The sequence below is a fragment of the Streptopelia decaocto genome (assembly GCF_964273445.1).
Source record: "Streptopelia decaocto genome assembly, chromosome: 6".
Classification (NCBI taxonomy): domain Eukaryota; kingdom Metazoa; phylum Chordata; class Aves; order Columbiformes; family Columbidae; genus Streptopelia; species Streptopelia decaocto.
In genome coordinates this window covers 50426980-50448576 of record NC_138660.1, presented here as the reverse complement: position 1 = coordinate 50448576, position 21597 = coordinate 50426980, and the positions used below count along the sequence as shown (strand labels likewise).

Genomic DNA, 21597 nt, shown 5'->3' with positions numbered 1-21597 from the left:
GCAGTCCTGCTGTAAGAGGGCCACCATAGCATTGCATCTACCCACTATTTAGTACAAAATATACAGGCATTTAACAAACTAATTGTGCATAGGAGCAAAAATCTATCCAAACCCCAGTACTTTTTATCTTTTCTGTTGAAGGGCCACACAGAGACCAAGTTCGAGATTTTACCGACTGCATCGTTGCCTAACAAACATGCATTCCTGTAGTGTGTTTAAAATGCTGTTTAAAAACCTTTCCTCATGACTATCCTGTGAAAAGTGGAATTATCTACCTTTTCTACCTTGTTATCTTCAACTGTTATTCAATACAGTAAACCCCCCTCCTCCCCGAACTTCTTGTTCCAAGATCCAGCAAGCTGTAGTAAATTGCAGAGCTATTTAAATGTCCCTTACTGCCTCAAGGTAAAACTTGTGTTCTTTCAGATTACTCCAGCATATGGGTAAATCAAAGTTTGAGGTGTTCTGTTGGCACAGAAAAAGAACATATGCTATTCTTATAAACTTCACATACTTAGTTGTTGTGGCTTTTATTTCCTACTGTGTATGTTTTTACATGTTTTTCTCCTAAAAGAAAAGTGGAGAAATATGTAAAAGTAAGCTTTTGGACTGTAATGCTAATTGCTTGGAGGCTTTTGACATCTCCCATTATAATGTTAAAACTTCAGTATTTTTATTATTTTATAATTTATTATTCAGTATATTTAACAGGTGGTCCATGCTCTGACTCCTTTGTTGGTCAATATTTTTATCTCCCTGGCAGATATCCCTGCTCTTATTTTGTTGAATTTTTGGGTCCAGAAAAAAAGAAGTATAACTGCAAATCTCTAATTAGCAACAGAAAGATAATGAAGTAATATTTCTGTTGCTTTCCTGTAACATCTTTATAATATGGTATGCATATTGGTGTAAGTAATTATTACAAGTATTTCCCTTTATATAGATCCTAGAATATAGAGGAGTGTCTAAAATAAAGAAATTTAGAGTTAAAAAGGTCTACTATTTCTAGATTTAAAGTTTTCTGGCAGTAAGTTAGGGCAGAAATTTCCCCTGAATATTTTATGGCTTCTCTGTTAGAATTAGTGGAAGCTTTTAAAATTATGCTATTAAAATCTCAAAAGTAGTAGAGAAATCAAATTTATATATTAATTGTTTTTAATACTTATAATACTATAGGATGATTCCTTGAAAAATAATTCTGAGACTGCTAAATAAACAATACAGAAAAATTTGTCGTGTGAAGTAGTGTGTGGGTAGTAGCGTACACAGTGTCAAGGTGGTGGTTTAATGAAGATGGAACTCAGAGTTTTTTCCTTTAAATTCTAATTAAAACAAACAAAAATTGAATAGCTGTTTATAAGCATCTTGCATATTTAATATCTGGCTTCTGATTTGCAAAAGTTGTCTCTTGTGACATTTAGGAATTAATAGTACTTTTTGATGTGTATTCCTTTAAGTTACATTAGTATGTTGCTTTCTGAAATCAACCCTTTATTTTTGTCATATGTGATTTCTAATCCAGACTTATTTTTACTCACTTGGTTAGGTTAACATGCTTGTCATGTCTGTTTTTTTGCTACTCTCTGTTTATTTCACTGTAGTGCTGAGCCCTGATTTCTATTTGTGTTTTGATCTGTCCTTGTCCTGAATCAGGGAGAAAAGGGAAATATTTATGTATTTAAGACTGATACACTTAATAAGAAGATTTATAGCAATACATATTAAAATATTTTGTTCCTGTACTTTCTAATCAGAGTGAAATCTCTCTGGCTATGCTACCAGGACCCAGCGCAGGAGTCTAAAAACTGTTTTGGTCATGGGAGATTTGCCTAGTGGAAAATGAGACGTTGATTTTCATGAAAACAAACCTTTTCCTTGAGCAAGTGTTTCAACTGGGAATTCATGACCCAAATTAGCCAGGGATACGGTGATGCTCATCTGTGACAGAAGCCGGATATTTCAGTATTTTGGCAATGGCTGAGATACTCTTGCAAGTCCCCTGTCCTGGTCGGCTGGACGCTGTGAAGCGCTCTGTTTCCTGGTTGTGACTGAGGACATGCTGGGACTGCAAGTGTGTGTAACAGCGGCACGAGGGGACACACTGTGGCTTTTGGAATTGCCCAGAACATGTACCTAGCTTAGGGCTTTCTGTCTTAATCTTCAAGTATTGTGAACATATGGTCTTTGTTACTGTGTAAATTTAGGTTGATTTTCACCAGAACCAATGTTTTCACATTATCATTTCTCAGTCATATGAGAGACTTTATTTGCTATGGAAACAAATATATGCTGGGCACGAGATGCTGACTCTGGGCCAGCTGGACTCTGTAGTTATTCGTGGGTATGTGTTAGGGCAGTAAGAGATAGTTGGCTCATACATTTGGTACTTTTTCCTGTACTTTGTTGTGTTGTTCAGGGCTGTGTGTGGCTCCTGCTGTGCTAGGGAGGGAGGAGGAGGGAGGGCAGGTGGGAATGACCCGTCCCCCCGGGGTGCTGGTGTGCTGCCGCACTGCCAGCCCTGCTCCCTCGGACTGTGCACGCTGGCTTCTGGCTGTGCACAGGGGCAATGTTGGCATTAAGTAGAAATATACTTTATGGGACATATACTTGTTACTTAATTCTGGTTTTGTTTTGTTTTTGAGCTTTTGTTGGCAAAATTTTGTTGGTCACAAGGCTTACTGTTTGCTTCCATGAGACTGAGGCATATGTAAATGCTGCTTCTCATCTTGAGATACTTTAAAAACTTCTATAAAATACTTTACTAAATCTTCACTGGAATTTTTTGAAAATGTGTTTGCTGAAACATGTGTTTTACACATGTCAACCATCACATTGTTCAAAACCGAGTTGTTAAATCATCTTAATTTCCAATACATCTATTTTTATAGCAGTCTACTTTTGTGCTGGGTTTTGTAGTAGTTGTTATAATCAGAACATTCTTATAGACATGAGTACATTTATGGAAATTAGTAATCCTGTTTTATTCAGTGAGGAGTATTCTTGTAGACAGATATTGCCCAAAACTGGCAGCTCCTCAACTTACTTACAAAATCTATATGAATACAGGACTTTCCTTAACTGTAATATCTTTAAAATCTTAAGCTTTAATTGGCATATAAAGTTTGTCTTCCAACATTCGAGAATATCTTTTACATTTTCTAAATTACGTTCTCCCATTCCTAACTGCACATGATAAATGTTCTATCTTTTGAGAATGTGTTATTCTAAATAAGTCTTTAATTAAAATGCCATGTTTAGATGCTTCACATACATATGAAATGAGATGTATGTAGTTATTTAACAACTATTTCATTAGATGTTGCTTTATTTATAGAAGTAATTGTTAGTATTCTGTAATAATGGTACTTTTTTTAGCAGGTCAGATTGTTTCCCCACAGTCTGCTCCAGCCTGTATTGAAAACAAAAATGATGTGAGCAGAGAAAACAGCACTGTTGACTTTAGCAAGGTGAGTATTCACTGATGGTGAAGAGAGTTTCCTTACTACCAAATAGATCTTTTAAATTAAATACAATGAATGCATGTGAGTCAGGAAAAGCTATGAAGTGCAATTTTTACTTCAGCATTAAAATTTAGTGTGCACTGCAACACAGTTTGTTTATTAAAAAAAAAGCATTTTTTGTTTTCTTGATAAATTACTAGTAAGAGGAAATTACAGTTTAGGAACATAGATAAAATTATTGCATGTCAATATCATAGGTGTATATATAGGGGGACTTTTTACAAATTAACAGAAAATTATCTAAGTAGGAAAGTAATTCAGAATTCTTCTAATTCCGATTTACCTCTCAGATTTTTACTTTTTGTAAAAGTAATGCATGAATGCAAACTACGTTTTTTATAACCTGAACTTGTGGATTCCAGATGTCTTAAACAGAATGTGTTTCTGTAAACCTATAACTTACTTCTTCTGGCAAGCCAAGATATTTCAGTACACTTCACAAAAGTTGTTAACTGTTCAGTAGTGGAGATTGCAATGACAGTTCAATGTTAGATAGCAAAGAAAAGCAAACAGCTTCTCAGCTTTAATGTAAAGGAGAATCCTAATTTGTTTAAGAAGTCTGTATGTACCTAAAACAAACTGTCACTTTAGATACAGATGACAGACCTGACAGGGATAGATGACTTCAGCTGACACGTTAATACAACCAAGGTTGACTAAGTGAAAAAAGGTGATTTAAACCAAAATTCTGAAGAACAGCACTTTGAGTCTGTTGAATCTTAATGTAAGTGCAACTGAGCTAAATGTAGAGTTATGTGATTGCTCCATCTGGTGCCAGACTTATTTCCTAGCAGCAGTAGCTATGTGCATCATTTGAATTCATGATTGAACATGCCAGACTAGGAATGTTGTATAGCTGAAATAAAGGTGGGAAACAGATCTTTTTGTCAAAGACAGCGAGAAGAAAGGAGGCTTGCTGGAGATGTATTGTGGACCATGTTTCTGCAGAGGTAGCAAGGAGATCTATAAACAGTGACAAATTGTTAAAAATTTAATGCTAATACTTTAAAATTAAGATTACAATGCTTTAAAAAGTCATGTATGGTTTTGGTTTCCTGAAATTTTTTATTAAAAGTGTTAACTAAAACTAATTGCTTTGGAAAGTCTTCTAATATCAAGATGTAAAATTTTGTAAAGGATATAAAATATAAATAAAGCTATCTATGCAAAATTAAGCTGTGCAGAAGTGAAGCACATAACATCCCAAAGCAAATGACATGACTTCTAGTAGTGCTTTTCTTGCATGTTTCCCCAGTTGCTCTGAGTGTAGGATCAAAATCCCAGTCTGTTATCTAGCTGCATGGTGTCTGTATTGAACAAGAATGGAGGCTGCATTATTTGATCCTTCAGTCACTCTTTTTTGGTAATGCTGCAGCTTTGCTGATCAAAAGAGCTCTTCCTTTTTAAACTGGCCTGAGAAGAGATCAAGGTGTCATCTTTTGACTAGCCTCAGCAGTGTTAGATACGAACAAGGGAATATGAAAGGAACAGCTTTTATTTGCAGTAGAAGATCGTAATCTAAATACTTATTTTGGGTGCCTTTAAATAGATCTATTTATCCTTTTGAAGATGCGTAAGTAAAACAGAATATCCCCTTAAAATGTGCTATTGCAATAGCTCCCAATGGTTATAATTGGAATTGTATACACAGACTGAGGGGAAAGTAGAGCAGTGCACTGATTTTCTCTTGAGTACTGTGATTTCTTGCTCTATTTTTGTTCCACATATTAATTTCATTTGTCTTCTACAAAAAAGCACCTTTGACTACCTCACATATTCTCCCCTTGCTATTCCATCTCCCTTGGGCTGCTTCTAATATTTTGAATTTTGGAGTTGATTCAAAAAGCTGACAATCCAAATACAACACTGAGACTGTTGATTGTATTGGTACCTGTTTGTGAATAGTGTGAGACACAGCACTAAAAGCTGTCTTGAATGTTACTTCAGCAACAGAGAGGGAGACATAGTTTCTGATGTTTATACTTGTAAATGTGTCACTCCTCTTCCTTTGGGGACACCACAAGGACTTTGTATTCCCAGGGCAATGTGAGGTGATCTGTCACAGCAACACTTTATCGCATGTCCGAGCAGGGTGGGGATGGCAGTTTAACAGCTGCATCTGGCTGATCTCCACTTCTTATGCCAGAAGCTGAAGGGAACCCTGGTTGTCCTGAAATATGAAATGAATGAAGAGACTGCACCCGTGTTCCTTCTCATGGCAACCTTCCTGTGTTCCACATGGAAGCAGTATTTCTGAATCAAACTCCTGTCCCATACTGACAGAGTTTGGTCTTTCAAATACCATGTGAAATAATTGACTTGTTTTTGAATATTGGTTGGCCCTGCTTTTTGATTAATATGTGTCAGGGCTTTCCTGAGAAGTGATATTGGCTATTTTCTGTTTGTCTTGATGTCAGTTTATGTTTGGTTCTGTGGGAGGCCCTCACCACTGTTTTCAGTCCTTGAGTTGCCCTGGAGGGGAGCAGCCTCCACATTAGTTGTTTAGTTTTATGTTTAATTGGAGCTTGCTGTGACTGTTTAGTGCCAGGTCATAAATGTGTCTCTGGTTAGGGTGAAGACGAAGATGCACATGAGGTCTATCAGGTTGAATAACTCTTGGGATAAGAGAGGTATGATGGATAGGTTAGATGAAGCATTTGAATGATGTAGCTTCTGCCATTGCCCAGAACACTCCAGGGCCACCTCTGCTCTTGTTATGTAGTTGAAGAAACACCTAGGGCTCGGGTGTATTTGCCCAGTTTGATGCTTCTCTGCCAGCTACTTTCCTTTTAACCAGGGCTCTGTTCACTATCTAAAAGATTTTGGAATGTCAAGCTGATAAGTAGTACAGGAAACACATCTGGAATAGTTTGTGGTAGATGGGAGACTGAATGTTTATTTCAGATTTGAATCTTGATCCTGTGATGTGTGTGTTAGTGGAACCATAAGGTGGCAACTGTACCATGTTTTACATGAGACACTAGTTATTAAATGTTAAATCCATTCACAAGGTGAAAACGTTACAGAAGGCACATTGCTCTGTGCCTGAAAGACCGCTTCCTTTCTCTCACCTATAAATGACTTATGACACCAAAATTAGGTGCAAAGTGAATCTGTTTGGTTTTTGTATTTTACCCTAAGGAGTTTTTTTTGTGATTTGAGTGGGGAATAGATTTTACCTTCCTGATACTTTACCTCGAAAAAGTACTTAGACTCCAACCTTCCAGGTTGATTTCATGCTTGTTTAACTTTGTGAGGTGTTTGATCATCATTCTAGATTAGTTTAGGCTTAGACATCTCTTTGTGATCTCAGGGAAATAAGATTTCATTACACATGCAACTGTGTGATATCTGAATTCTGATTTAATGCCAGAGCCATTTGCAAGAAAACAATTTTCTAAATATTACCAAAAGCTATGCAAACTAGTACTGACAGATGGCTGTAAGATAGACATTGAAATGGTCCACTTTAACAGTTTATATTGGATTTGGTTGCTGTTGTTGTGTTTAGATTAATAAAAGGAAAGCAAATGAAAAAATTCATGCATTTTGAAATGTAGACAATACTGGTGCATAATGAAATCAAACATACATTATATACTCTATTACTCCATGTCGATCTTTGTTACAGAGTAAACTCTAGACTGATACTGAGGATATAAATACGAATGAACACATTTTTAGGCAAATACCTTGAGTTTATATAGCAGTATCATGATGAAGCTGTTTCTGTCTTTTCCGACCTTCCCTGTAAAAGTCAACATCACTGCCTTAAAACTCCAACGTTTTTATTCTGCTTTGCTCTTTCCATTTACTCTTGAGACAATCATGGTCATGGCTTATTTTCTGTCACTTTCAGTGGGAAAGCAACTGTCTTCCATTAAATCTGAAAACCAAAATACATCTGACTTAGAGTAGTAGAAGGAAAATTATGTGTAGTGGAACCTGTTCTTCTCATAGAGGTTGTAATACAGCAACTATGAATTCATGATTTCCAGAATTGTTATGATGGAAAAATAAGGTGTCTTCATTTCTTCTACTATTATGGATTATTGATTCTGTTATGAGTTATTGATGCTGTTATGTTTATTGATAAAATGTAGTAGCAGTAAATTAATACTATATTCTTAACAAGATTTTGAATGTTTTATTGTCTTTATAAATTAATTCTGCAGTACTTTAACTGTGTTTCCAAAAAAATAAGTCAAATAATCAAAGGCCAGTTGTTTGTTTTTGAGAAATATTTTTATTAAAAAAAAAAATATTCAGCAGACAAGAATAGTAGAAACCATATAATTGAAATAACTAACATTATAGTATAGTGCCCAGAAAGTCTCTGTCAACAAATCAGGGGGAAAAAAAATCCCTGTTAATACATTTTAGATTGTAATTTGATATACATTTCCCAGGTTGACCTACACTTCATGAAAAAAATACCACCTGGAGCTGAAGCGTCAAACATCTTAGTAGGTGAACTGGAGTTCCTGGACCGTGCAGTTGTTGCTTTTGTCAGGTTATCTCCTGCAGTGCTGCTTACGGGACTGGCAGAAGTTCCAATTCCAACAAGGTACAGTTGGATTTGTTTCTTTTCATGTTTATCTGACTACCTTGTGGAGAGAGAGTAATGCAACTTTCAATTTTGTCATATATTGAGTTACAAATTTGGTTCTTTCTTCAACAAAGATGTCTTTTTACCCATCCATCCTTTAAATGATACAGGGGTATATTCAGAACTATACTGTTTGTGCGTACAGATAATCATTCTTTGCAGAAGTAGAAATGATAGCTTGTTAGGGTACAACACAGTTTTTTCTGTGCAAACTGGTAATACTGCAGATGAAATACTAAGGTGAAATATGCAGCTTCATAGAATCATAGAATGTTCTGTGTTGGAAGGGACCCACAAGGATCATAGAGTCCAGCTCCTGTCCCTGCATATGACAACCCCACAGTTCACACCACGTGTCTGAGGGCGTTGTCCAGTCTCTTCTTGAACACTGTCAGGCTTGGAGCCATGATACCTCCCTGGGGAGCCTGTTCCAGTGCTCCACCATCCCCTGGGTGAAGAACCTTTTCCAACCTAAACCTCCCCTGGCACATCTTCCTGCCATTCCCTCGGCTTTTGTCATTGGTCACCAGAGAGAGGAGTTTGGTGCCTGCCCCTCCCTCTCCCCTTGTGAAGAAACTGTAGACCACGATGGGGTCTCCTCTTAATCTCCTCTTCTCCAGGCTGAACAAACCAAGTGACTTTAGCCACTCCTCATACAGCTTCCCCTCCAAACCTTCACCAACTTTATAGTCCTCTTCTGGACACTCTATAGCAGCTTCCTATCTTTTTTATCCTGTGGCGCCCAGAACTGCACACAGTGCTCCAGGTGAGGCTGCACCTGGAGAGTGGGACAGATCAGACAGAGCAGAGCGGGACAATCACCTGAATGATCATCTGGAACTGAAACTAATGTGATACTTCATAATTATGTCCAGAAGAAAAAAAATAAGGAGGAATTGAGTAAAGGGAAAAAACAAACTATGTGATTTGATTGACTAGGGAAAGTGAGTAGGTGATGTACAGGCTGTAAATATCATGCTTCTCTAAAAGTTACTTTGGAGATACTTCCTTGGTAGTGAATGTGACTTTTAATCACAAATTTTCAATAGATTAATTTTTTCTAAGTTGAAACTTTTTCTAATGAAGAACTTTGGTTCTGAGAACAAATTATGAGGAATTTAAAACAAAATGTCAAACCAGACTTCTTAGTCAAATAGAAAGCATTTAAGTAGATCTGCAGATATATTGTTTCCAGCTAGGGTTGATTCAGGTCAAAACTCCAGAGCGATTCTCTCATATCAGAATTCACTGACTTAAGTATTACTGCAGTCTCTCGCCTTTTTTTTTTTTTTTGCATTTGTGCATATGTTTGTAGACAGATTCTGTCCCTCCCCTTTCCTCTTGTAGTTTCTATAAAAGTAGAACTCTGATAGAAGGCAGTAGTTTGTGACACTCAGGAGGGAGTGTTATGCTATGAAATGCTGAGACTCAGGTCTTTGCTACTGGTCAGATAAACAATATAACATTAAGTTGTAGTTACTTTTTTGTCTTTTCTAGTTTTTGCATGTCTATAAGGGGCATTGAGGGACTGGGCAGGCTTTGAAAAAACCTCCTGAGGCCTTTCCTCATAATCTCCCCCAGCTTTCCCCAAACAAACAAACAAACCACCAAAAGGAAAACAACAGATTTATTGACTTTTTGGCCAAAAGAAAATGATTAAAAATTAGGATAATTAAGAATTTCTGAAAAAAAAAAGTTAGTAAAAAAAATTTGTATTTTGCATTTTAGCAAAACTGAGAATTTCAGTTATTTCATTTGAACCTGTCCTCTGCATTTTATAGAACCTTACTAGCCCCCAGTCTAGATTAGAGGCTGTCTAGAGCCTTAATGGGAGAAGGAACGATTTTAAAATGATCTTTATTCAAGGGTAATTTAACTTCCCCAATATTGCAATAATACCGCTACCATAAAGTAGTTGATTCTGTTGAATTAACAGAATTAAATAAATTAATGTAGATGTGAAATAAATGAATGTAAATGTGTTCTGTACCTAGATTATACTTGCATATATTTATGTAAGATAAGGTTTGTTATGTAAGGAGGTTTTGATATTCTCCAAGTCTGGCTGTGAAGCTTATAATATATTTTTGGAAGTTATTTCAACATCTTTTCTAACCAGAGCTTCATGTTTAAATGCATGTGTGAAGATCTTGAAGGAGTTTATATATAATATTTGTCTTAGAGGTTCTTTTAGTCCAATTTTAAAATAAGTATTTCTGCAGTATGTATAGCTACTTTCAACCATCTATCCTTTACAATTTTTTAAGTTATCTTCTATTTGCAGATTTTTATTTATTCTCCTTGGACCACTGGGTAAAGGGCAACAATACCATGAGATTGGAAGATCAATTGCAACACTAATGACAGATGAGGTATTTTTATTCGTGGCTTTGCTTTTGTCATTTTGTACTGACTGAAGATGTGTGGTACGGAATCTCCAATGTGGTGTCGTCCATATGAAACGTGGCTAATCATTCCGATGATGCACAAATAGCATTGTAGTTTATTTCATGATCCTGTAACAGCCCAGATTTTGCTGCCATAAGGAGATAACAAAATGAGAAACAATATTCACATGCAAGGATATCTTAACTGAGAAGATTCCATTTTATGCAGTTACTTTCCAGTGTAACTAATAGCGTTTTAAACTGTAAAATATCTAGAACATTTAGCACCCATAAGAATGTCTTTCCGTAGCAGCTGGAACTTCAGTTAAAGCTATGTACCAGAAAATCTAGTCAGTTGAAGCTGCGATTGTTTATTTGGTGGGAACGGCATGAAGTGCATTCTATTTCAGAGAAAAGGGGCTGTCATGGAAAATATTATGAGAGAGTTCCTTTCCTCATCTCCTTTCCTTACCACAAACTCTTCTCCATTTTTCACAGGTGTTCCATGATGTTGCTTACAAAGCAAAAGACCGCAATGACTTGGTGTCTGGAATTGATGAGTTTCTCGATCAGGTTACTGTTCTCCCTCCTGGGGAGTGGGACCCAACAATTAGAATAGAACCACCTAAAAATGTTCCCTCTCAGGTTTGTACACTGTAAAACTCAGACACTTTTAAACATTGTGATGAAATTTTGCTAGGTAGAACTAAGTCTCAATTTAGCATTGAGCAGAGTCACTATATAGACATGTTGCATACTCTGTTGTTGTTGTTGTTAGTTTACTTTAAGACAACCCTTGTCTTGCCAACATACAGTATAGTGGTGACATTTCTTGTAGTTCAATACTAGTTCTCTCCTGAATAAGAAATAGTCATATCTAAAGATGTTAAATTCTAGGGTAATTGGTCATAAGAATCTTTGATTATTCCAAACAGCTATGGTTTGCTTTTGTTTTATGCTTGTTGCAAGAATTGATCAAAGCAACCTGGCTTGCTACTCATTAAAATGTTTTCTGATACAGGATTTTCTGTGATAAATTCTTTAAATTCCTTCTGAAGCTGGGCTTGTCCCAGTGGGGCAGCATTCTAGAACCGATGAGGACCAGGTGGCCTCCTGTACCCCTAGGGAGAAGTCGGTGTGCTCGGCATGTTCCCTGAAATGCCTGTACACCAAGGCATGCAGCATGGGGAATAAGCAGGAGGAGTTAGAATCCTATGTTCGATCAGAAGGTTACGATCTAGTGGCAATTACAGAAACATGGTGGGGTAGCTCACATGACTGGAATGTGGTCATGGATGGCTATGTCCTTTTCAGGAAAGACAGGCCAGCCAGGTGTGGTGGTGGAGTTGCTCTCTATGTGAGAGGGCAGCTACAATGTACTGAATTCTGCCCAGGAGCGGATGAGGAGCGAGTTGAGAGTGTATGGGTCAGGATCAATGGGCAGGCTGGCAGGGGCAGAGTCCTGCATCTGGGCAGGAACAACCCCAGGTTCCAGTGTAGGCTGGGGAATGACCTATTAGAAAGCAGTATAGGGGAAAGGGACCTGGGGGTCCTGGTGGACAACAGGATGACCATGAGCCAGCACTGTGCCCTTGTGGCCAGGAAGGCCAATGGCATCCTGGGATGTATTAGAAGGAGGGTGGTTAGTAGATTGAGAGAGGTTCTCCTTCCCTTCTACTCTGCTCTGGTGAGACCCCACCTGGAGTATTGTGTCCAGTTCTGGGCCCCTCAGTTCAAGAAGGACAGGGAAGTGCTGGAGAGACTCCAGCGTAGGGCAACAAAGATGATTAAGGGAGTGGAGCATCTCCCTTATGAGGAAAGGCTGAGGGAGCTGGGTCTCTTTAGTTTGGAGAAGAGGAGACTGAGGGGTGACCTTATTAATGTTTATAAATAAATAAAGGGTGAGTGCCACGAAGATGGAGCCAAGCTCTTCTCGGTGGCAAACAATGATAGGACAAGGGGTAATGGGATCAAGCTGGAACACAAGAGGTTCCACTTAAATTTGAGAAGAAACTTCTTCCAGTGAGGGTGACGGAGCACTGGAACAGGCTGCCCAGGGAGGTTGTGGAGTCTCCTTCCCTGGAGACATTCAAAACCCACCTGGACATGTTCCTGTGTGACCTCACCTAGGCGTTCCTGCTCTGGCAGGGAGATTGGGCTAGATGATCTTCTGAGGTCCCTTCCAATCCCAAACATACTGTGATACTGTGGTATTTCCTGTTATAGAACTTATATACGGCTTATGAAGAAGTTGTGTTGATGAATCTTACCACAAAATTTGCATGTTTAGTCTTTCAACACTCAAAGACTGTTTCCTCTGCTAAAATTATGTTTTGCTTGCTAAGATCCATGAGAAGTATCTTTTCCTTTTGGTAGGAGAAGCGTAAGATCCCAGGAGTGCCAAATGGGACTGCAGCCCATGGGGATGCAGAACAACCTGGAGGACACTCTGGCCCAGAACTGCAACGCACTGGAAAGTTAGTGAAAACATACACAAAATCTGAAGTGTTCTAAGTGCTGTACTTCCAAGGGAATCATAATGGTTTGGTTCTCTCTCAAATGACTGGCTTGACATTTGATTTTTTTCAGGCATTTTTCCTGATTTGTACCACATAGCTGAAAAGGACAATGCGTGCTAATTTGCAGAGAGGGGGAGAGGGCAAGAGGATTTGAGTTTTCACATTGTATTTGTTGCAAGCTCCTTTCTCTATTGTTTATAAAGGTCAGACCTCTGTTAAACTTGATTAATGTTTCTTGGTTTTGGGTAGCACAAAGGAAAAGTTGGGAGTGGTCTTGTGCCATTTATTATGTGTGTGTGCAACTATTCTCTAGTTGAGGTTTCTGAGTTGTGCAGCTCTAGCTTTTTTTTTTTTAATCTCAGCAAGCCATGATATGTGCTGGTACATGAGGCTATGATTAGCACCGTGGCAACAATACACACACACCAGAAAGAAGAATTGCCCCAAGGAAAGCTTATGCTCTCTCATCTAATGTGGTGTGGTGCAAGTGCATCAGCTGTCAGTGGTTGCCTTACTGCAGTGTAGTTGTGCAATAGACTTTTCTTTTACCTTGCTGCCTCTTGATATTTCAGCATCATTCCTACCTGCATAAGGCTAAAGATTCAGCTACAGTATTAGGGTAGACAGTGGGGCAGAGGAGATGATGGCCAGGCTGGCTGTAAGCCATTCTTTCACTGGTGAACCTGGTAATTGACAGCCCAAAGGGTTGTCCTAATATTTAGCATTTCGTCCTCTGATACTTTGGGTGCCTGTGAGAAAAAGAGCATTGTGGGGATATTTACTTTAACTGTAGGGTATATTGTATGGGAGCATCTGTTCCTAAATATTTTATTATATTTAGCATAATGTAAATGACAAAAGATGACAGTTCTTTTCCTTGGAGAATTGTGGCCTATATTCAGTTCTATCATCAAGTGTATTGAGAAACAGGTTCTCAAATAAAGAATGTGAAGCTCTATATGTAGACGTGTGGGAAAATGGGCACTGCGATAGCTCTCTGATCAAACAAAAGCAAAGAATTATTTCACGTAATAAATAATAGCGTTTTATGCGTGGGAGCTAACACCTATTCAGAAGTTTTGCGTCTGGATGATAAGATGAAGATTTTATAAAAGAAACATGCAAGTTAGTTTTTTTAAAAAATACAATTTCCTAACTGAAGTTATCAAGACAGGGTTCCCAGAAACTTTTTTCTGGGAAGAATGAATTATAAGAGTACGTATCATTTGATCAAGTAAGAGTACCTTCTCTGCAGTATATTTAAAGCAATACTGTGGAATAAAGTTTGGTATGCCTTTTTCATTAATTTGATCTCTTCTATTTTTTTTTTAGATTTTTTGGAGGATTGATTTTAGATATAAAAAGAAAAGCTCCTTTCTTCTGGAGTGACTTCAGGGATGCTCTCAGTCTGCAGTGTCTGGCATCATTTTTGTTTCTCTACTGTGCTTGCATGTCTCCTGTCATCACATTTGGTGGTCTGCTGGGAGAAGCAACTGAAGGTCGTATAGTATGTGTTAAATCTGAACTTTTAAAACAAACTTACATTCCTAGGTTTGTGTTTAGTATTTTCTTACTGCTGCATGAATCACTTTTAAATATTGGTGTTTCAATGTTTAGAAGGCTACAGACTAAGATATTACAAAAAGAACCTGTGTGAAAATTCATGGACACTTTTCTCTGTATCACATTCAGAGTGCAATAGAATCGTTGTTTGGAGCATCCATGACTGGGATTGCCTACTCTCTCTTTGGTGGACAGCCTCTCACTATACTTGGCAGCACAGGACCAGTTTTAGTGTTTGAGAAGATCTTATTCAAATTTTGCAAGTAAGTGAAGGTCAGAATATGCATCATGCCTCAGGTGTTGTTAGGTAAAAGTAGACACTGATCCCAAAGTGTTTGTGGTTTGTTTGTTGTTTTTTTTTAAAGCTGTTTCGACGGGAATGCGAGCTTCAGGATTTTTTTTTTTTAATTGTATCATTTTCTACTCTGAAATAATAAATTTAGATCAGTGGTTTATCTCATCCCTAAATCATGCAAAAGGTGTTACATCTCACCCAGGAAGTGCATGCAGTGGCAGTGGTGCCATCTTTCATTAAGTGCTAATATAGACTCTGCCCTTCCTCCACCCGAACAGAGAAGGGGTGAAGCATCTTGCCAGAACAGCATATCCCCACTTTTATGTGAATGTGCTATGCATGACATGTCTCTGCCACAGGGTGGGTAAAAATTATGTCTGCATCTTGGCAAACGTATTGTGCTTCTCTGCGAACGTCTCTACTTTTCTGCTGTGTTGGGGACTTCGGCACCAAGATCTCCTGAACAATATAGAGTAGATGCCTCTGCTTACCTGCTCTAAAAGGTTTTATCACTTTCATGTAGACCTTCCAGTTCTCTGTGATAATGTCACCGAGCGTGTTTGGAGCTCTATCATCATATACAACAGGCATACAGGATTTTCATGAAAGTCTTTAGTATAGCTATTCTTGCAGCTTAAGAAGGAATTGGCAGGTGTTGACTGTTCACAAGGCAGGATATGGGATAAAAAGTGGGTGGATCATATACACTTCATGTGTGTGACTAATCTCAAAGCTGCTCACTCACTGCAGCAGAGATAGAGCTCCTTGTGTCCTGTTAGTTGGGAGGAGAGCTCAGGTCAAGAGGTGACTTGACAGTATCTTGAGTTCACAATAGGTAAATAATTTCTGATTCACACTGTCCCCAGAATTGCACATCCCTACGCAAAGGAAATTTTGGAGCTTCCTCTCTTCTCCATTTACTGTACCTGGACAAAAGATAAACTCTGTTTTTTGTTTGTTTGTTTGTTTGTTTTTTTAGAGAGTATGGGTTGTCATACCTTTCTCTGAGAGCCAGCATTGGACTGTGGACGGCAATCCTGTGCATCATCCTTGTTGCAACTGATGCAAGCTCCCTAGTCTGCTACATTACCCGATTTACTGAAGAAGCTTTTGCTTCTCTTATCTGCATCATTTTCATTTATGAGGCCTTAGAGAAGCTCTTTCATCTCAGTGAGACATATCCAATCAACATGCATAATGATTTGGATCTGCTGACAAAGTACTCGTAAGTAAGATTTCTTCTGTTAACACTGCGGTTTCTTTTCATAGGTTATGTTTCCTCTGTGAGGAAGGCAAACCAGTGCGCAGCAGGAAAAGTTTGCAGTAGTTGCAATCTTAACATGTGGAAGCTATTGAGTTAAGCACGAAGCTTGCATGTCGAAGTAGTAGTTACTGGAGATATGTGTACAAGAAGTACACGTTTACTTAAGATAGGTAAAAAATATCTTGACTTGGAGTTTGGAAAAGCTTACACACATGCAACTTAAAATTCCTAGAATAAAAATTATGACTTGAAGGGAACTCAACTTTAGGTCTTTGTTCACATTTTTATTTAAAGAAGTGTAACTCAATGATCTTTTACTATAACCTTGTACTGATGATAAAAAGGACATAATTTGATGTGCCTCCTCTCTTTTAACCTCTCTGGCAGTTAAGGTTCAAGCTCCAAGAAGTGAAGTAGATTTGGAAATACTAGGTGCTGCTCAACAGTGATAGATTTTGTCATAATCAATTTGTTCTTAATAACAAGATTTTTAATATGGCTTCATTTAGGTAGCTTTACTTTATTGGGGAATTTTGACAGGTAGTATTCTACTTGGAGAATGAAGAAGTGAATGGTTTTAATCAATACGTAAAGGACAAGATCCTAGTCTGTCAATCTAAGCCTGGTCACCTCAGAAACTAAAATGTCATCAAAAAGCATTTTGAGAGAAGATCCCCCTCCAGAAATGTCTGTTTTATTTCACTGAACCCATTTGAACCCTTTCCATGAGCAGGGTGGGGCCCAAATGGAACAATGCTTGAACAGAGCCACATCTTCTGTTCACTGGAAAAACAGGACTGTTTCATCCAAATGTCTCATTTGCATTTTAAGCTCGGAAAAACAAAATGCAGCAACAGAGAAAACATTTGAGCTTTGTGTATGTTATCGCTAGAAAAATAGTTAGCAAATCCTGAATGTGAATGCATATTATCTACCTTAATACACAGAACAAGATAAATTATAGGCACTGTAGTTCTTCTGTGACATACTCTCTCATCATGCTGGAAAAAAAAAATATCTCTGTAGTAGTTTAATCAGTAGACAAAGGAATATTAATTTTAAGAAAAAGCAATAAAGAATAGACTATGCATGCAGCTGAGGTTATATCCTGGTCTTATTCAACTTCTGTTAATCAGTGTTTTCCTCTAAAGAGCCTTGTATTGTGCAGTCTTTGTGGATTTTGTTTTGCTTTACCACTTTGAAGTAGTTGTCTCGAAGGGAAAGAAAATATTATGTTCTCATATGGTTTTGAAAAACAGATGTTGAAATCCAGGCAAATACAAAAAAATTATTCAGAAACCATTTAGCAGGTGAAGCTGAGCTGTTAAAATATTTAATGAATAGCATAAACACAAATAGAAATACAGCCTCCTGGGTAGCTAGCTTTATTCACGGATAGCTGAATCCTGTGATATTGCTTGAGATTTCAGAGAAATAAGATTAATAGTCTTGCATGTATAGGGGTACAGTGATAGGTATCTCTATTTTATTATAGTGTTTTAATATCATAGTCCCTATGTTTAGAAATAAATGTTCCTCATTTTACTTAAAATTGCATTCATTAATCAGAATCCCTAATTGATTTTTGAAGGGTGTTGCTTGCTTGCTGCCTGCCCTTAGCAACTGTCTTTGTTGAATGTAGAATGTGCAGAGCATGCAGAAGGGTAAAAGCAGCACCTGCATCCTCCAGTTACAGCTGTTGACCTCTCCTGTCCTGTTGGAATACCAGCATGAAAGTTTTAGATTTTTCCAAACACAATTTCTGAAGGACAAGTGTCTTCCAGATGTTTGGAAGAAAGATTTGACCGCTGCATGGTGATTTCCAACACATATATAGCTATAAAAATTATTTTATGTAATGGTTTTGTAGTTACTTATGAGGTCATCATTTCATACATATATTCTCAGTTATTCTCTATCTGTGTAGATAGTACAATAATAGTGCGTAGAAAGCACAAATAAAAAGACTTATAAACTCTTGCATTACATTTAACTTTCAGCATTTATGTTGTATCTTGTATTTGCTCTGATATCCTATTTATTATCAATATCATGTCCATGGTAACTGACCTTACTAATACCAAAATGACTAACTGTAAACATAGGCAACATAGTTCTGATGGGATGTAGCTTATATTTTTTTAACCTTAAAACTGAAAGCACCAGTATGCATATTTATTATCTTGTAAGAGCACATCTGCCGATTCCAAGGATCTGTGCTCTGGACACAACAGAGCGGTAATTCCAGCCTCCTCTGTTCTCTCCACTCCTTTCTACTTCATCTGAGTTTTTCTTAGTTCTTCAGAACCTGCCAGAACTAGTTGGGACAACAGAAAGATGTGCTCTGTTGGAGCAACTCCACATCAGCTGCCCAGATGACCAGTGCTTTCAGAGCACGCTTGTGCTACCTCAACTCCGTGGGTTTGCTGTGCAGATATGCACATACTGCTCTGTCCAGACAGAGCGGCCATGTGCCCAGAACATGAAGGTATCACAATTATCATCCCCACAGGATCATCACAAGACATTTCAAATAACCTTCTCCCTTCTCAAATAGCTGCATGTGTCTCAGTTCCAGAAAGATCAGACACTAGAAGGTGAATAAGCATAACAGCTACTTGAATTAAAAATCTCATTTTTGTGTATTTGAAGTTGTGGTATTTTGCTTTCACAAGGAATTAGAAGCATCTGACCCCAGTCCTTCTACATCTAGTTTAAGTGGGTAAGAAACTTGGGCTGAAACTGGTCCTGTCCTTAAAGGACCAGCATACTCTGATACAGAAGCTAATTAGTATCTGCTGTTTTGCTAATTAAAACAGCTGTTTGCATTTTCCTCTTTGGGGATTTTAAAGACAAGTTTTTAATTGTTAGTAAAGCCTTGGCAGTTCTTTAATTAGCAATGGGTGAACTTCAAAAGGTTGAGCAACTCATTTCTCTTTGAATGCTCAGCCAAAGCTTATGTAAAACTTTATCTTGGATCTGCAATTTTATTCTAGAAAACTCAGGTTATACTGTAAAATTTCTGTGTTTTCTGTATTCTGCCTGTTGTCCACTCAAAAAGTTCATGATAAATAGGTCAGGGCTCTGTACACAGCTGTCAGTGTGCGCTGTGGCCCAGCCCTCTTTGCTTCTTTTCTCCCACGGGCTGTCCGAGGAGGCTCTAATGTTCGCAGGTATTCGTCTGCGTCCCAGTGCCCTTTGCCCTGGTGCAGGTGTTTGACTTGGGAAAAGTCATTGGCATGTGGCTAGTACTGGCCTTTGGAGTACTAGAAAGAGGTAGAAAATAGTAATTTAAAATGGGTGATATTTCAGCCAGATTGGAACCATATTTAGAGTAAGAAAGAAAACCCATTCTGTATTTTGGGTGGGTTTGAATTCTGTCATAAACAGTCTCTGTTGCAGGAGTTTGATGTAAAAGACTGTACTGCATACATCTCCTCTTATATTTAAGTATCTGCCGTAACAAACCTTAAAAGACTATAGAAAGAATGCTTAGAAATCAAGAAGACCCAAATATTTGAAAATCAGCTGAATGTGTCTCTAAAAGATTTCTTAAAAATTTGTGTATACCATTTTACCATTTAGGTAGAAGATAGGAGTTTGAGCTTGTTACAAAATTCTGTCTCAGAAAGACAAAAGTATCATTTGTTGCGTGTTCTAATTAATGCAGAACTAGTCTTAATGCACTTTTAGCTCATTTTCTTTATTGTACTTGTTCGTTACTCTGTGTTGAAATATTAGCCCTAATTGTCAGGTGAAGTACTTGCAGGCAAATCCTTTCAGCATTCATGTGTAACTTTTTCTTGAAACACCATCTTTATGATATGAATGATAAAGAGTAAGGGATTTAAGAGCTAAATCATAAGGACAAAGACAACCTGATTTTCAGTGTGCTACTGTACTGCATTTTTTTCTTTTTAAATGGCATTGTTTTGAAGGAAGTTAAATACAGTAGCTGCATTGTTTATTAAATCAAATACACATACTTTTTGATCTGGGATTTTCTTTCTTGCCTTTTTTCTGTTTTACTGTGACCTTTTTGTATTTCTCATGCCATTAGCATTTGTAGGTTGGCATAGCAACTCTCTTATTTCTGCACTCTCCTCCTCCTGCTTTTTCCTACCCCTGTAGCAAATATATCTTCAGTTAGCGAATTCTGCCTGAAACACTGGTGCACATCAGTTTTAATGTGTATATTAAATACTAGGATATAATTTTTGCTAGGAAAGGAGAACCTTACAACTGGGTGGATTAAAAACAGAGGTTCTCAAAAGGAAAACAAGTATTGTGGATGAAAGGAACATGATTTAGAAAGCAATCCAGTATTCTTTAAAACACAAGCATTTTAAGATAGTTATCTTAGAATACAGAAGATCAATTATTTCTCAGTGTGAGGTTGCTTAGATCTTGGGGCCTTATATACCATTTGTTTTTTATTAATTCTTTTTTCAGAGTGATGAATTAATGCTTTTTAAAATAATTCTTTACCAGAAGTTACTCAATTATTAACAGATTACATTGAATAATTTTAAAGTGATTTCTTGGCATGGTAATATGCATATTGCAATCTGTCTTGGTATTGACATGCACTTAAGCATTAGGAGTAGAAAATCCCACTCTGATGTAATTAAGGAGCCAAGATCATGTCAATCTCGGTATCTTTTGCAGGCTATAGAAACCATTGCTTCTAGGCAGCATTCTGAGAATTGGTTTTGTACACACCACTATTTGCACAAGCAAGTTTTAAATCTTTCATTATCTACATAACTTAATCTAAATGCATTATTATTGGATTCAAATTATATTTTATGCGCTGTATTCCTTAACCTGCAAGTGAAATGAGAAGAGCCAGTGATGATGAGCACAGAATTTCTCATTGGGATCCGAGGCATGTAATTGAATTCCAGATTCTGTAATGATTTATTTGAATGGAGATATGAATATAGATTTTCTTTTCCTCTTCTTTATAGATTTTTTTTTCCCCAGCAGTTAAGTAACTGTGCCAAATCCTGTGTGTCTTTCCTTAAGAATGTCCCTCTTCTTCCCAAAACCATGCAATAGCCATCATTGAGTTTAACTGCTGGTTCCATTTTGCTTTGTGGCAAACCCAGGAATCTAGAAATTATTTTTCTATATTCCATTTATTCTAGGACTCCTCTATGTCTGCCCAACCCAACTGACTCTTTTCTCTTTCTCCCTCTTTTGAGCCCAGGCAGTGCCCACGTTGCTTCATTCTTTCCTATTACTCATCTGCTCCACTTTGGAAGCAGATCTCCTTGTTAAGCAATTCTCCACAGCATTCAGTTCATAGTTGACACCTAGTCTACACAATGCCTTCAAATCTAGAAATGCTTACATATAATCCTTGGGTGGTTTTGTTACAGTACATATAAGTGTATTGATATACTACACCTAAACAATCTAAACTTAAGCTGACCA

General features: G+C 37.6%; 1 protein-coding gene across 2 annotated transcripts in view; it reads left to right on the top strand.

Annotated features, from left to right (window-relative positions):
- Positions 1-21597, top strand: part of SLC4A10 (solute carrier family 4 member 10) — a gene marked incomplete at its 5' end in the record, with an annotated part of 153202 nt that overhangs the window by 104623 nt on the left and 26982 nt on the right. For both annotated transcript variants that reach the window (XM_082055425.1, XM_082055424.1), the window contains 8 exons: positions 3376-3467; positions 7931-8088; positions 10415-10502; positions 11016-11162; positions 12894-12994; positions 14369-14543; positions 14729-14862; positions 15874-16119. In XM_082055425.1, coding sequence (XP_081911551.1) covers positions 3376-3467; positions 7931-8088; positions 10415-10502; positions 11016-11162; positions 12894-12994; positions 14369-14543; positions 14729-14862; positions 15874-16119 — 1141 coding nt within the window. The remainder of the gene's footprint in view (positions 1-3375; positions 3468-7930; positions 8089-10414; positions 10503-11015; positions 11163-12893; positions 12995-14368; positions 14544-14728; positions 14863-15873; positions 16120-21597) is intronic.